The sequence below is a fragment of the Varanus komodoensis genome, unplaced genomic scaffold (assembly GCF_004798865.1).
Source record: "Varanus komodoensis strain SLA01 unplaced genomic scaffold, ASM479886v1 scaffold32, whole genome shotgun sequence".
Classification (NCBI taxonomy): Eukaryota; Metazoa; Chordata; class Lepidosauria; order Squamata; family Varanidae; genus Varanus; species Varanus komodoensis.
Genome location: NW_025335798.1, coordinates 5,321,295 through 5,338,090, shown reverse-complemented (window position 1 = coordinate 5,338,090; position 16,796 = coordinate 5,321,295). Strand labels below are relative to the sequence as shown.

The window sequence follows — 16,796 nt, the reverse complement described above, 5'->3', positions numbered from 1 at the left end:
AGTGCAACAAATGAAATGTCACCTGTTTGTTCATGATCTAAATTTTGTGCAAACTCCCCCAAAATTCTCTGGAGCTGTTTTTCAAAGTAGTTGCTGTTATTTGTGGGCATTAAAAGATGGAAGAATGGACTTGGATTGTAGCAGATGCTTACATGGGAAAGGTTCAGGAACTTTCCTTACATTACATTCTTACATTACATTAAGAATGTAATGAAGTAACTTCTTCAACCAAGACCATGTGCAATTCAGAAAAAAGCAGCTTCTTGGCTTTGATGTGTGATAACCTAGGGAGGGATTGGCAGGTTTCAGGCTTGTGGGATTTACTTTGCTTTTTTACTGGGGTTCTGAGGTCTACTGGGATGATCTGTGACTCAGTGGTAGAACACAAGTTTTGTATGCAGATGGTTTCAGCTCCAAGCTCCAGTTTCTTCAGGGAGGACTGAAGGGACTTCTCTAGCCAGTGGCTTCCAGGCAGTGTCAACAATATTTGGCAAGATGGACCAAGGGCCTGATACATGATAGGGTAGCTTTCTATATTCTTAACAAAACTCATAACAAAACTAAGGTGGCTTAGGCAGGCAGAAATGCACAAAGAAGGAAGGAACAAGCTGCCACTGAGAACATGTTCAGCTCTGGGATTTGTAATTGGTACCAAAGCACAAGCAATTCTGTGCCTGGATTGTTTTTCGGCAACCTAATTTAGAGAAGCAAAAGGATTCAAGGTGTTACCGGTGTAGGACAGTTGGGAATCAGAAAACCTTGCTGATCCACTGCAAATCACCCCATGATCTCTGGGTCCTAATCTACCTTCCACCCATCCTTGCCCCAGGGATCCAAGTCATCAGTGTGTTTCAACAGGTGCAGCTTTATGAGGCTATGGAATTTTGCTGATAGACTGGTTAGACTTTGAGGCTCTGAATAGGCTGCAGTTGTGTGGGTGTGCAGAAAAGCACAGAATGTGCTACTGGGCACAGAATTAAATTCTCTGAGAAGCTCAAGTTTCATTAAAAAGCAAATCATTATTGCTTTGAAGGTGCCCTTGAAAATACGTGGGCCAGAAAGGTGAGTGAACCAGTGTTTGGACTGAGGCTTCAGTGTCCTACATAGCTCCTGGCCCTTTCCTGTGATTTTAATGGTTTAAAAAGTACAGAATGACTAGGAAAATGGATACGAAAAAGGTATACTTTATACAGGTCACAGAATTAATCTTTTTTGGTGTAGTACTTGGATCACCTGAATGCCAAATGTAAGGCAAGTATGTTCTTGATTTGCCAAGGTTATTGCTCATATCTGTAATTCTTGGAATGTTAAATGTATTTAAGTTCCATTGCAACAGACAGTTGAATAAAAGGGTCTTTGCTGGTATCTCTAATAAGCATAGCTCTTGCAGTGGCTTTAATGATGTGTTAATGACAATGTAACCGTTGATACTCCCTGTTATATGTTGATTTCAGAGTCCTTGGGGATGGGATTATTCTGGATCATCCAACCTTGGTGAGCTGAAACTCTTGCTTGAAGAATCAATTATGATCCGCCGCCTGAAATCCGATGTGCTTTCCCAGCTTCCTGCAAAGCAGCGCAAAGTGGTGGTGGTAGCTTCCGAAGGCATGAATGCAAGAACCAAAGCCGCGTTGAAAGCAGCTGCAAAAGAAATGGCAAAGGGTTATAAGAGCGTGAGTTGAACAAGAACATGGGTGCATGCAATTTGTAAAGTCAATTGCCTGGGCCTACCATGGTCTGTGAGTGGTTGCTGACGCAGAGTATCAAACCACAGTTTGTGCTGTGACTTGCTGCTATATCTGAACCCAACGAATTGACTGAACCACAGTTATACATGTCATTCCAGCTCAAAGGCTACTACGCCATGAAGACTGCTGTGAGTTTAAGAATTCTTAATCTTAAACCGGGTGCTGAGACTGTCACGTCTAAACTGTGCTTTGCCTTTTGTGTGTTTGGAAGCTCAAACTTCTTAATTAGGGTTAGCACAAACCAAGGGTTGGTGTGATGTTGTAACTGAACCACCATCTCCATGGCTGTAGTTTCAGTGCACAGGAAAGTGTGGTTTTGTCCACACGGCTTTGCTACAAGACTGCTGGTTGGCCAGAACTACTTTGGCATTAGTGCTTCATGTGCAGTCTTTATGTGTGACTTCTCTGTCTGAGCACAGATGGGTCTTCAGGGGAGAGGTAGGGAGGAGGAATCTACTCTGGATATACTGGAAGTAATGCCAGTTAAGCCCTTGTGCAAGGCAGATTGCAAATATCTCAGGGCAAAACTTGTGTGTCCCACAGTAGGCTCTTCCAGAAACTGGGCTGAGGCCATTAGGTTAGAGACATTTCAAACATTATGCAAAAACAAGTCTGGGTTTGCCATTGTAGCTGAGCTAATCACTGCTCAGTGATGGATCACCTTTAGTTTGATAGATGTGTTTGCCACCTTGATATGTGACATTTTATTTAGTGGTCTACACAGTATACAGTAGCTCTTTGCTACATTTGAAATTAAATGATTTATCAGGGAGTGTTTAACCATAGAAAAAATTCTCCTTTGTTTTAACCCTTTTTCAAATTCCCAGCCTGTTCTGTTCTGTTCTGTTTTCCATGTGGAAAACAATCCCTGGAATTTCCAGGTAGGACTGGAAAATATATGGAAAATAGGAAACATGGAAACGTATTTAGGGACAATAAGAAAAGGGATCTGGGAGTTACTATCCTAGCTAATGGCAGCTAACTACTTCTGTCCATCACACTGTGGTTCCTGGTGGGATTTCACAGGTTTTCTTATAAGTACAGTAAAACCTTGGATTGCTAGCATAATTCATTCCAGAAACATGCTTGCAATCCAAAGCACTTATATATCAAAGTGAATTTCCCCATAAGGTTCAATGTAAATAAGGTTAATCCGTGCTGTAACTTTTATTTTTTAATCACAAAAATTTGAAGCGGGGGTGGATGGGCGTGATTGTGGGAGCGCTCAGTGGGGGGGGAGGCGAGCACGATTGCAGACACGCTTGGGTGGGAGGAGACATTGCTGTACTCAAACCCGCAGCGAGAGAGAGAAGAACCAGCACTCAGTGGTGACGTGACGCTCGGCAGGCAAAGCGCATGTAATACTCGTACTGCAAGACATCGCTCATTTATCAGGTTAAAATTTAGAAAAATTGTTTGCTCGTCTTGCAGACCAAGTTACTTGCAATCCAAGGTTTTACTGTATTAGAAGACTTTACAAAAGCTGCCAGGTTTTGGGGAAGAGAATTTGAGCGTATAGATTCCATAGAGCTGTGCCTTTTTTCTCTTAAAGGACAGTGTTCTATACCTTTCCTGGTACTGGACCTGGTGGCGGCAACATACATTTTGAAGCTAGCTGCACCTAAAAGGAGAATAAGTCAGGGTGATATTTAATTTCTATTAGATTGATAGGCATATGCAGACTCAAAAGTTCTTCACAAGTGAAAAATGATCCAATAACAAGATATTGTGTTAGTCTATCTTATCATCTGAACTACTATCAACAATTATCCAGGCATCACTGATGGGTTTTTCAATTATTTGTTTGCAGAAGCAAGAAGAGAAGGAAGCTCTCATTCTTTTTTACAATAGGACTGCAGAAGCCAAAATCCACTGTATTATGTAAGTTGGTGTTTTGAGTAGAATGTAAGCAACATGACCAGACAACCCTTATTATGGTGGAAAGGATATGGCAAACACAGATTGCAGCAACATCAAACATATTAATTGAAACACTTGTGGGACAATACTATTTATGTTTAAACTGAAAAAACGTTCTGCAACTCCCAGCTTGTCCCAGACAGCCATAGGATTGGATCTTTTAAGCGTTTTAGTAGTGACCCCTATATTAAACCAGCCTGGTAACTCTATTTTAGATGTCCTTAGTGTGAGATGTTAAAATTAGTATCTTAAATGTACTTGACATGCTGAAGACTGAGATGATGTTTTGCTGAAAATTAATTGTTCTCTTTTTTATTGAGAATTTCTGAATCACTTGGTGATGAACACATCTTCAATAGAAAATTAATAATCATCATAATGGGGTGTTCATTTTGACTTGCAATATTTTTTACACTTATGAAAAGACCTGGAAAATGGTTTTCTACTTTGTATAACTCAAGTGTATGCAAGTAGTAGCTCCCAGGAACTGGTGATTTGCTGGAATAGCTCATTTTCTAAATAAAACGAGAAGATAAGAACAACTGATATAGCATTGAATATGCTTCCAAAACAACAGTCACATCTGTATCTGCATTTTCTTTCCTCTTTTTAAAATATAGAGAATACATCCTAGAATTATTGGAAAGTGGAAGAGAAAAATTTCTGGTATTTGCTCATCACAAACTAATTCTAGATGCAATCACTGAGGAACTGGAGAAAAAGGTAAATGACTTGATAAATTTGTGATTACATCTTGTCCTGGGCTTTGAAAACCCAGTTAGTTCTTATATCATTGACATATTGGGCTGGTTGGCATGACTTAACAGCCCGCTGTGGATTATTTATGCCTCAGTGTTCTGTGGTGAATGCTTGTGGCCATTTTAAATATTTAAACGATGACTTGTTGTGTTGGCCAAACCCAGGGACCATGGGTAATGCAGGGGTTAAACAACCCTTGAATAATCAGTCAACCAACAATGAATATTGTGATGGTTGCTTTAACCTCACATAACCCATAGTCCTTGGGGTCAGACAATACAACAAGCTGTGTTTGTATCGTGAATATTAAAAAAACTGTTTGGTCTGGCCACCATGTGCAGGAGTCTACCATGGCATGAACAAGCCACACTGGACAGTAGTGATCATGTGAATTGGGTCAATATGAAGCTGTCAGAAATCATTCTTAATGGGGGGCAAAAGCTCATTCCATACATGTTCTTACTCTTATCTTGTGTTTTCAGAATCTACAAAGTACAGACTTTACCATAGGAATGTATAGGATTAAACAAATCTACAACAGAAGGAATTAAATACATGATAAATAATGTTCTGGCAGTCAGATCTCATTCTGAAAACCAATAGCAAGTCAGGAACTAAGTTTTTTAATTGACTATTTAAAATGAACTGGTCTGCAAACTTGGCCAATATAAAACCATCTATGAATGTGATGCATGCAAAGCAATATGAAGAGTGGCAACAATTTACTTTTTAAAACTGATTTAGCAGAATTTTATCAACTGGACATCTGACAGTTTCAGTAGCAGAATACGATCATCAGGTGTTCAGAAATTTTGGCTCGCCTTTGTGACCAGTCAAAAGTTCTGTTTGCTCCTCCCTACTGATTACTATTGATTCCCTGGCTTGGAGGTTTGTCTCCAATATTCATCTGGATTTTGGAGAAGTTTCACTGTCTTCAAGTAGCTCCAAAATTGAGAGTTAGACCCCAACCCATTTCTCCATTATGCAGGTGTGTTCACTGGATTAAAAGGTATAGCTATCACTACTGACCTGGTACATACATTTGGGACCTTTGTCCTTCATAAATAACACCACTTCATTAGTCTATCCTATACTTCATAGCTTAAAATCACTGTAAGACTAAGCATTTTCCCCTCATCTATCACTTTGGTGCCTAAGTTGAAATTTAATGACAGATCTCCTGAGTCCAAGCCCAACTTGTTGTCTCTGTCAGTGATGGCCTTCATGTCAGGGGTTCCTTAAGTATGTGCCAAGGGAATTTTTAAAACAATTTGCATGGATACTGTTAATCTTTCTTGCTTTTCACAAGTGTTCGAGTGATTGATTGATCTGCTGTTTGACTGAATATGAATGTTCTGTCAATGTCAGGGTCAGCCAATGTTTTAGTTAAGACATAGGCTGGGTTGAGAACCTGTCCCAGATGGTGAGGGGAAGGGTCAAATGAGGCTAGGTTAGAGGCAGGCCAATATATCTAGAAGCAGGACCTCCAAAGCACAAGGAAAGATGCTTTGCATATGGTATACATTATTAATCGGACAGGCTATTGGGTTCAGTTAAAGCTGCGAGAGAGATCTGAAGATAAAACTGGACACTTCCAATGTCTGGATGGGAGATCACACAGATATTCCATGTATACTGTTCTAAACTGCTTTCAGAAAGGTCAGTGTATTAAATTAAATGAAGGACTAGCATAGGAAGGTGACAAATGCAACAAAACTTTGTTTGGCATGGTAAAGTGTAGGCCTCTGGTTTCAACTCGGTGATGTTAGAGGAGCAAACCCTGATGACCACTGACCTCTTGTTTCCCCTCCTTCTCTTTCAGCATGTTGGGTACATTCGTATTGATGGTTCCACACCCTCCGCTGAGCGTCAGTCTCTTTGTGAAGAATTTCAGTTCACCAAGAAGCACTCTGTGGGTCTCCTCTCCCTAACAGCAGCTAACATGGGGCTTACCCTCTCGGCTGCTGATCTGGTTGTATTTGCAGAATTGTTCTGGAACCCAGGGGTAAGAAATCAGAGGTGCTTGCCTGACCAAAGGAAGGGTTCATAATGCTTAAAGTAAAAAGTCTCATTCAAATCTTCTTGATTGGTTTATATTGGAATGTTCTTGTATTGCAAACCGTTACACACTTCAAACCATGCATTCCTTTTGCCAATTTGGGTTATCAGTTGCAGGATTTCTATGCACTTAAAAATTATTTTCAGATCTTCATGCTGAATATGCAAATATCTATAAAATAATCATGCACTGGGGGGCAGGCATGGATGCTCATAAGCATTGTGTACCCACTTCAGTTCTATTGGTGTTGCACACACATGCCTGGATAGGGTGAGTTGTCCTGAGCATGAAAACAGAAGTATGCAAAGTGGCCCGCTTACTAATTTCGAGAGGTCTTGAGCCTCAGTTTCCTCTTTGTAGATGGGAAGGCTAGCACTTCCTTCAGTTCGCTTGACTTTTATCAAGTTTGTCAGCAACTTGACAAGGAAGAGCCATTATCCCTGTTGGGGATTACAGCTGCAATCATTATTCCCCATGCCTCTGTTGTTGTTGTTGTTTTAAATTTTTATTTGTATATATATATATTTTCACAGGTTTTGATCCAAGCAGAAGATCGGGCACACCGAATTGGGCAAACCAGTTCTGTGAATATTCACTACTTGGTAGCAAAAGGCACAGCTGATGATTACTTATGGTAGGAAGAAGAAAGGGTTTCATCATTTGGGGGTGTGTGTGCATTTTCCAAGTTGAGATTTATGATTTTGATCCTGAGAAAATGAAGGTCATCCAACTTTCTCTGTCGTGTTTAGTGATCAGGTAGGTATTAGGTGAGTGACATTCCTAGTGGATTCTCATATCTGTCCCTGCCACCATATCAAATCATCATAAAAATATCTGCATTCAAGAAACTCTTCAGCCAGAAGCAGTTCTGGAATGTTGGCATCCATCAACACTCTCTGTCACAAATGTCATTAAAGTTCATAATGACCTTGCTTTTTCCTTGGTTTTTGGTTTGCAGAATTTTGCAGGGATTCAATTTGCAGAAATTTAAGGCACCTCAGAAGGGTCCTGGCTTAGATCTTGCAAAGTCACAAATGGCCTTTTTAATGGAAGACCTTACTGCTGAGATCAGATCCACATATGCTCAGCTGGAATCCATCTATTGCATTTCTGTTACACTTCTTCAGCAATCCATAGGGAAAGCCCATATAGTTCAGTGGTGAAGCTGCTGTTTTGCATACAGAATGTTCTGGGTTTAACCTCCAACATCTCCAGATATGGCTGGAAAGGCTCCTGCTTGAGGCTGTGGAGAACTGTTGCCAGACCATAGAAGGCAGCTTTCTAGGTTGATATTAATGAATGACAAAGAAGATAGGATATACCTAGCAATGCATATAGATATAGTGGTGGAAAGCAACCTATTCCACTTCACTGGACAGTGACAGGGAGTGGTCCACAGTCAGTGGGGACAGATGCTTTCATCAGAAATTTTGTTCCCTTCTCAAGAGCCCTGAATATCAACTTTACAAATAATTACCTTCTTGCCTTGCAAGGAACTGAGATCTTGATGTATCGCCCACACATGAAAGAAAGCTAATGACAGTCATTTTCCCATTTTACGTGTAAATCACTGTCCATGAAATAGCTGGCACAAGAGTGGGAGAAAATGTGCGGTTTGCTGGGGTGGAAGTGGTGGTGGTGGTACCCTTTAGCCCCCTGTTCCTCAGCAGGAGGCTGTGTGAGTGCCTGGCCTGCCTGCTTGATTCTGCCCCCTTGTCTTGTCCTCTTTTCTCTTGCAAATAAGTAAGGAAGAAGTGCTTCTCCTGGGATTGGTTGGCACGACCACATTTATTGCAGCTGCTATAGATCTGATGCGGCCTGCTTCTTCTACAGGGTGCACATGGGGCTCATCCATGAGAATAAGCTTGCCAAGTGGTGAGCTCATCTTGTGGCCGAACACACTTTGACTGATTGTGCCAAAGGGTTGTGTGATGATAAAGCCCAAAGAGGTGTCACCATCTTGACACTAATGATGATGTCTATGCATTTACTTTAAAGACTTGCACACCACTTGTCAAGAATAAGTCCTCTCAACACATCTCATACAAACTGTTTTTAAGCAAACACTGTCGAGCATTTAAAACAGCAATTTTTTTAAACATTTCAAAACCAAATAGCTAAAGGAACTGTGAAAACACATTATTATTATTATTATTAGAACATTTCTATGCCGCCCCTTGCCGAAGCCTCGGGGTGGCTTACAACACAATAAAATACAATAAAATACAAAAATAACAATATAAAATTAGAATTAACAATATAAAATAAATATAAAATATAAAAGAAGTCACCCTGGCCAGATAAACAAGCAAATATTGTTAACAATTAAAATGACGTTTAAATAAAAAGGTCGTCACCTGGCGCCGAAAAACAACGACGGCGCCAGGCGGACCAATTAATGACCAAGACCAATTAGAATAGGAGAGATCATAAATTAAACCAATCTAATATTCTGTTCAAAGTTATTTGAAAGCTAAGGTCTTTAGGGTCTGTCTAAAAGAGAAAAGGAAGCAGGCCAAGAGGAAGATTTGAGAGGCCGCCACTGAAAAGGCCTTATCTCATGTTTCCGCTGCCTTGAATGGTCCTACTTTTGAGTGCACAAGCAGGGCCTCTGTGGCCACGCTCAGGACCTTGGCAGACTCTGATAGATACAAATCGTCCTTCAAGTGACTTGGTCACAAATCATCTGATGCTTTAAAAGTTTGGGCCATCTCTTTTCTTTCTGTGCATGTCTGCATGTTTCCTCCTCTGTTGCTAGCACTGCCAAGGTCTCTCTGTGTGTATGCTTGTATCCCACCTTTCCAACAAATAGTGCTTAAGGTGCTATGTTAAAACATGCAGACACATACACTCCACATTTTCTGATGATAATGTCTATCCTCTCCTCTCCTTTAATCTGGAAATATTTCAGGTTATCTTATGCAATAGTAGCTTGACTAACATGTGCTGTATATCCCCTAAAGCAGGTGAAGCAGAATGCATGTTCTACTTGCATTCCTTACAATCTCCTCCACTTCACATTGTACACTGAGGCTGAATATAATGTATGTATGTATAATTATGTATAATATAAAGTTGGTTCTTCTCACTGTAAATGTTCCCACTGGTTATGGTCTTTGTCCTCTGGTGGGTACATCACCTGTCCCCAGTTAGTTTTCCAGATTGCTAGATTGTTTTGCTTTTTGTTTTGCTTTTTTAAATAGTACAAGGTTTTTTAAAACACGATTTTGCTCTGGATCTCCCTGCCTCTTCCCTAAGCCCATGTTGGCTTCCAGTGTAGCCACATAAGAAAGATATTGGGGAATTATGTTTTTCAGGGGTTTGGGGGATCTACACAGCCATTGTCATATAGTACACTACTGAATTGGCAGTTTGTCCAGAACAGAATGAATGCTTGAAAAAGGCAAATATTTTGTCCTAATGGGCTTTGTTTTGTTTTTGTAGTGGGGTAGATATAACATTTCCTGCATTACAACATTTTGAAACAATAGAGGCTTGGGATGTCCTGCATAAAAATCTGTCTGTCTCGGTGTTGCTATTGCTACTTGGTGTTTCCCTTCACCCTCTGCTTCCCAGAAAAATATCTCAGTTCATATAGAGAGGAACTGGGGATGACTAGGTGGAGAGAATTTGAGATGTGGAGCTTAGGACCTACTTATTGTAGAAATCTAAAAAGTCTATGTGTGTAACTAGCATTGAAATTAGTGGGGTGCAGAATATATGGATTATAGACTAAAATTCTCATCAGCATGATCTGTGATCATTTTCAGTTATTGGGATGGGAGCAGCTATCAGCCTCATGATGCTCTGAGCCTGCTGGGTTATCCCTTGAAATTTTGAACAGGATGCTTACTTGAAAGTCTCTCTTTGTCTGCTTTGGTATTTCTAATGCCCTCTTCCTCCACTAGGCCCATGATTCAAGAGAAGATCAGAGTATTAGGTGAAGCTGGCCTGTCTGAAGCCAAGTTCTCTGAGACAGCCGAAGCTACTGATTACCACTACAAGGTAACTACCTGGAAAGCAACATTTGTCCCTTTGAACATGAATGTATATTGTGGAGCATTTAACTTCTCTCTTATGTTCCCAGTTGCATGATGTTTCATGCAATAAAAAGAGAAAGTGGTTGTGAACATCTGTACTTGCCTAATGTTTAGAGGAGGGAGATAGACACATGCAAAGCTGACAAGTTAAGATGATAAAGGAGCACAATTAAAGAGGCTGAATCTCAGGTTTAGCCAAAATCAGAGAGAGTACATTTAAGGGGAAGCCCATCCTAAGCACGCTCCCTCTCTCCTTGGCCAACTGTCACGTGTTTGCGTCAGCAGCCTTGCTGCAGCAAGTCCTCCTGTTGTTTGGGAATCCCTTTTCTCCAGGAATCTGACCACCAACGGCAGTTGCTGGGCAATGGCCACTGTTCTGGTCCCCACAAGCTCTGATGTGGCACATGGTGTGGCAATTTGGGACACCGCCTGTGCTTGGGCCAAAGGCATCTCTTGGATGGTGTCATTGCAGTGAGTTCATTGAGAAGCTCCCTGTGCTGCTGTTGAGACACACTACTTGAGTGTGTCCTCTTTCTCTTCTCCACTCATAGAGCAGAGAGAAGACTTAAGGACTTTGATCTTTCTTTCTTCTTCTGTATGTCTCTCATTTGAATATTCTCTGTTGGTTAGCAGAGGTGTTTTGTCCATGTTTTTCTGTATAAGTTTGCCAAAGATTTCCCCTTTCATTTCACAGCAGGACCCAAAGCAGCAGACCATCTTAAACCTTTTTCAGAGGACCTTCTCAAAGGATGCTGATGACATGGATGAAGCCCTGCTTGTAGAAGCAGTGGATGCATGTCAGGATTCTGGACAACAAGCTTCATCAGGTGAAGCAAAAGGAAACCTTTTCCAATCAAGCCCATGCAAGCAACGGCATATAAATGATTATTTTTGCAAACAGTAATATACACAATTATGCTTAAGGTAGTAGTTAAGGAGAAAAATCAGTGTGGTCAATAAACAATTTAGTAGTTCAAATAAAGATAATATGTATTTTTAAATGTGGCTTTTTAAATCTTGCACACACAATATTTTTACATAGCAGAAGGAGTTTCTGACTCTAAGCCTTTTTTACACATGTAGCCCAAGCCTTCATTTTTACTTGGAAGTAGTTTCACTAAATTTAATGGAACATTCCTAGGGAATATTGCAGTCCACATCGCAATTTAGGTTGCAATTGTTTAATGAATTAAATGGCTGAATGATGGCACTCTAGGAATTCCAAAAATTGCAGCGTTTTTCTACCAATGCATTGCTTGGGTGCAAGGTTTCCCCACTGTGGGTGAAGGTTCAGCATGAATAGAGTTTTGCTGATGAAACTGGAGCTCAGGTAGTGGATCCAAACAACACTGTGTTTGTCAAATAATTTCATATTAAAAGGAAGTTATATTTTATCCGGTTTAGTGTTAGGTTCCATGAGAGACAGCCACTCATTAGCTTAGCAGCTTCAAGTTAACAACAAGTTCATCAATAATAAGATGAAAACAACAACAGAAACTTAACAGGAAGAATCACAAGGAATGTTTATTACGACATTTAGCAGGATAACAAATAGAATGTATTTGATTCTTAATAGACATCCAAGCGAAATGTAGTCCTCTGGGTGTTTATTTTGATGTAAGTCTACTATATTCAGAAGGACTTCCAGTTTAACACAGCAATATTATATATGCATATTTAGAAACAGAAACAGAGCGAGTAAGAAGGGGTCTCCCGGGCCATCTAGTCTGACCCCCGGCTCCAGCCGGCTCTGCTCACGACATGCCCACCATGTGGTGCACGTCCAGCCTGTCTTTGAACACCCGCACCGATGGGGCCTCAACCACCTCTTGTGGAAGCCCATTCCACACCCTCGGGGTCCTAACTGTCAGGAAGTGCTTCCTGGCATCTAAATGGAACCTCGGTTCCCTGAGCTTGCTTGCTTTGTTTGTTTGTTTGTTTGGAACACTTATATGCCACCCCATTCGCAAAAGCCTCGGGGTGGCTTCCAATACAAATAAATAACTATACCAATACATAAAAATCTGGAGACATCCCGGCATAAATATAAAATCAATAAATAATTTCAACAATTAAAATAACATTTAAATAAAAAGGTCTTGGCCTGGCGCCAAAAAACAAATAACAACAGTGCCAGGTGGACCTCTCTGGGGAGCACATTCCATAAGTGGGGCGCCACCACAGAGAAGGCCCTCCTCCGGGTATTCACCCTCCTTATATCTTTCATGGAGGGTTCCTGGAGAAGGGCCTCTGCCGCCGATCTCAAGGGGTGGGAGGGCAGATATGGACGCAAGCGCTCCTTTAGATAACCAGGTCCCAAGCCGTTAAGGGCTTTATAGGTGATAACCAGCACCTTGAATTGGGCCCGGACTTCAATGGGGAGCCAGTGAAGCTGATGGAGGACTGGGGTTATATGAGAACAACGCCCAGTCCCTGTCAGCAACCTGGTAGCTCTATTTTGCACCAACTGAAGTATCCGGACCATCTTCAAGGGCAGCCCCACATAGAGTGCGTTACAGAAGTCTAATTGGGACGTTACCAATGCATGTGTCACTGTCGCCAGGCAATTGTTCTCCAGGTAGGGACGCAGCTGATGGATCAGCCGAAGCTGAAGGAAAGCGCTCCTCGCCACCGCCGTCACCTGAGCTTCTAGCGACAGCTCTGGGTCGAGGAGCACTCCTAAGCTGTGAATGCTGTCCCTAAGAGGGAGTGCAACCCCATTCAGGACAAGGTCCAGGTCCCCTACCCTGAAGCCTGAACTGCCTACCAACAGGACCTCCATCTTGTCTGGATTGAGCTTCAGTTATTGGCCCTCATCCAGCCCATTACCTCAGCCAGGCACCAGTTCAGCACAGTCACTGCCTCACCTGGATTGGTGGAGAATGAGAGGTAGAGCTGGGTATCATCAGCATACTGATGATACCGCAGCCCACACCTCCTCATGACCTCTCCCAGCAGTTTCATGTAGATGTTAAATAGTAAGGGGGACAAAATGGATCCCTGCAGAACTCCATGGCATAGCTGCCATGGCGCAGAGCCATAGTCCCCCAGCACCACCTTCTGGAATCGGCCATTGAGATAGGAGCGGAACCACTGCAAAGTAGTGCCTCCGACCCCCAATCCCGCTGGCCTATCCAGAAGGATACCATGGTCGATGGTATCGAAAGCTGCTGAGAGGTCCAGGAGGACCAACAGGGACACAGCTTTGCTCCGTTGGAGCGCATCCTGCCTTCCTCTGCAGGGGAGACCAGGTATCTACCCATCTCCATGTGACATCCCCTCACATACCTGTATGTCGCCAACATATCCCCTCTGAGTCTCCTCTTGTGGTGAGGGAGGTTACCCTGAGACTCGGTGATTGGGCCATAGTCGCCCAGTGAAGACTAGAAACTACATCTTCCAGATTCCAGTACAACCCTCTACACTGCACTGGGAGCCCTGGCCTAATGAACAGGATATAAAAACCTAAATAAATACACTGGCTTCACTTTGAGATGCAGAACCTAACACTGAGTGTGACAGCAACATCAAAGAGAACTTCTCCAGCTGGAATGGTGAAGAGGCTAAAAGCCAGTGATCATGCCTTGAGATCATTAGCATATAGTCACATGACCAGAAAAGAAATTCAGTATGATTCACAAATAGACTAAAGACCACAACTGGGGATTAGGCATGAATTTTGTTGTTGTTAGTTGCAAAGTCGTGTCCGACCCATCGTGACCCCATGGACAACATTCCTCCAGGCCTTCCTGTCCTCCACCATCCCCTGGAGTCCACTTAAGCTCACGCTAACTGCTTCAGTGACTCCATCTAGCCACCTCATTCTCTGCTGTCCCCATCTTCTTTTGCCATCTATTGTTCCCAGAATTAGGCTCTTCTCCAGGGAGTCCTTCCTTCTCATTAGGTGGCCAAAGTATTTGAGTTTTATCTTCAGTATCTGGCCTTCTAAAGAGCAGTCAGAGTTGATCTCCTCTAGGACTGACCAGTTTGATCGCCTTGCGGTCCAAGGGACTCAAAGGAGTCTCCTCCGGCACCACAATTCAAAGGCCTCAATTCTTCAGCGCTCAGCCTTATGTATTTATTTATTTAGAGTATTTGTAAGCCGTCCTTTCGCATAGCCTCAGAGTGGCTTACATAAATAAGAGTAAAATAAAACATAATACAAATAAAATCCAGATCCACCCTGGCTGCAGATTAAAACCTATATAGCTAATGTTAAAAGTTATTAAAATATTGTTGAAATAAAAAGGTCTTAGCCTGGTGCCGAAAAACATAGTGATGGCGCCAGGCAGACCCCTCTGGGGAGCGCATTCCATAGGCGGGGGCCAACTTATGGTCCAGCTTTCACAGCCATACATTGCAACTGGGAAAACCATAGCCTTGACTATATGCACTTTTGTTGGCAGGGTGATGTCTCTGCTTTTTAGTATGCTGTCTAGATTTGCCATAGCTTTCCTCCCCAGAAGCAAGCGTCTTTTAATTTCTTGGCTGCAGTTACCATGTGCGGTGATCTTGGAGCCCAGGAAAATAAAATCTGTCACTACCTCCATTTCTTCCCCATCTATTTGCCGGGAAGTGAAATGACTGGATGCCATGATCTTAGTTTTTTTAATGTTGAGTTTCAAGCCAGCTTTTGCACTCTCCTCCTTCACCCGCATCAAGGGGCTCTTTAGTTCCTCTTCACTTTCTGCCATGAGAGTAGTATCAGCTGGATATCTGAGGTTGTTGATATTTCTCCCAGCAATCTTAATTCCAACTTGTGATTCATCTAGCCCTGCCTTTCTCATGATGTGCTCTGCATATAAGTTAAATAGACAGGGCGACAGTATACAGCTTTGCCAAACTCGTTTCTCAATTTTGAACCAATCAGTGGTCCCGTGTCCAGTTCTCACTGTTGCTTCTTGACCTGCATATAGGTTTCTCAAGAGATGACTAGGATGGTCTGGTACTTCCATCTCTTTAAGAACTTGCCACAATTTGTTGTGATCCACACAATCAAAGGCTTTAGCATAGTCAATGAAGCAGAAGTAGATATGTTTCTGGTACTCCCTAGCTTTCTCCATGATCCAGTGTATGTTGGCAATTTCATCTCTAGTTCCTCTGCCTCTTCGAAATCCTGCCTGTACTTCTGGTAGTTCTCGGTCCACATACTGCTGGAGCCTAGCTTGTAGGATTTTGAGCATAACTTTGCTAGCATGTGAAATGAGTGCAATGGTGTGGTACTTTGAACATTCTTTGGCATTGCCCTTCTTTGGAATTGGAATGTAAACTGACCTTTTCCAATCCTGTGGCCACTGTTGAGTTTTCCAAATTTGCTGGCATATTGAGTGTAGCACTTTTACTGCATCGTCTTTTAAGATTTTGAATAGCAGTGGTGTAGTGGTTTAAACTGCTGTGCTGCTGGGCTGGTTGATCGAAAGGTTGCTGGTTCGAACCTGCACAACAGGGTGAGTTCCCATTACTCTGTCCCAGCTGCTGCCTTGCAGTTCGAAAGCATGCAAATGCAAGTAGATAAAAAGGTACCACTTTGGTGGGAAGGTGACAGCATTCCGTGCACTTTGGTGTTTAGTCATGCCGGGCACATGACCACGGAGACTGTCTGCAGACAAACGCTGGCTCCCTCGGCTAGGAAATGGAGATGAGCACCGCCCCCTAGAGTCAGCCATGACTGGACATAACATCAAGGCAAAACCTTTACCTGTAGGCATGAATGCATCCCAGCAAAAAGTCAATACGTTGCATAATTACTGATGGTAGGCTACCATTCCCCATTCATAAACATCAAAGATGCACTGTCATTAATTTAGATAATTCTGATTCTTCTTTAGTAAAATTCCTGTCCTCTCTGACCAAAGTAATCTTTCTTTTGTCTGCCTGCCTGGAGCCAGATGTTGTTCAAACCCCTGTAAGAACCCAGGGCTTCAGAAGAGGCCTCCAAATCTAAAACCATATACTCTTGGTTCATGGCACACTTGATCGTTCCATGGTCTCCTAGAGGCTCAGGATCCCACTCTTGTGCTGAGTGCTGAGTGAAGTCCAAGGCCCTCTTTAATGACTCCCTATATAAACACCTTGCAAAACCCACTGCAAACCCCACTTTTCTCTTGAATCTGTTGTTTTGTCTCCACTGAGCTCTAGAATCTTAAGCCCTCAGTTTGTCCTTGCACAACTTCTTCAGTTTCCCTGGGACAATAATCAGCCCATTTAAGTCCAGATGCACTTCATTATCTGGGCACTAGCCTTCCATGCACAGCTGCCCTTGGTTCAGAC

General features: G+C 42.3%; 1 protein-coding gene across 5 annotated transcripts in view; it reads left to right on the top strand.

Moving 5' to 3' along the window:
* Positions 1-11,527, top strand: part of SMARCAL1 (SWI/SNF related, matrix associated, actin dependent regulator of chromatin, subfamily a like 1) — a 37,092-nt gene extending 25,565 nt beyond the window's left edge. For 4 of the 5 annotated variants that reach the window (XM_044438306.1, XM_044438307.1, XM_044438308.1 and 1 more), the window contains 7 exons: positions 1,455-1,673; positions 3,559-3,629; positions 4,289-4,391; positions 6,250-6,432; positions 7,020-7,120; positions 10,395-10,491; positions 11,221-11,527. In XM_044438306.1, the coding sequence (XP_044294241.1) occupies positions 1,455-1,673; positions 3,559-3,629; positions 4,289-4,391; positions 6,250-6,432; positions 7,020-7,120; positions 10,395-10,491; positions 11,221-11,430 (984 nt within the window). In that variant the 3' untranslated portion in view covers positions 11,431-11,527. The remainder of the gene's footprint in view (positions 1-1,454; positions 1,674-3,558; positions 3,630-4,288; positions 4,392-6,249; positions 6,433-7,019; positions 7,121-10,394; positions 10,492-11,220) is intronic. The other variant, XM_044438309.1, reaches the window with a different exon arrangement.
* Positions 11,528-16,796: the final 5,269 nt, after the last annotated feature.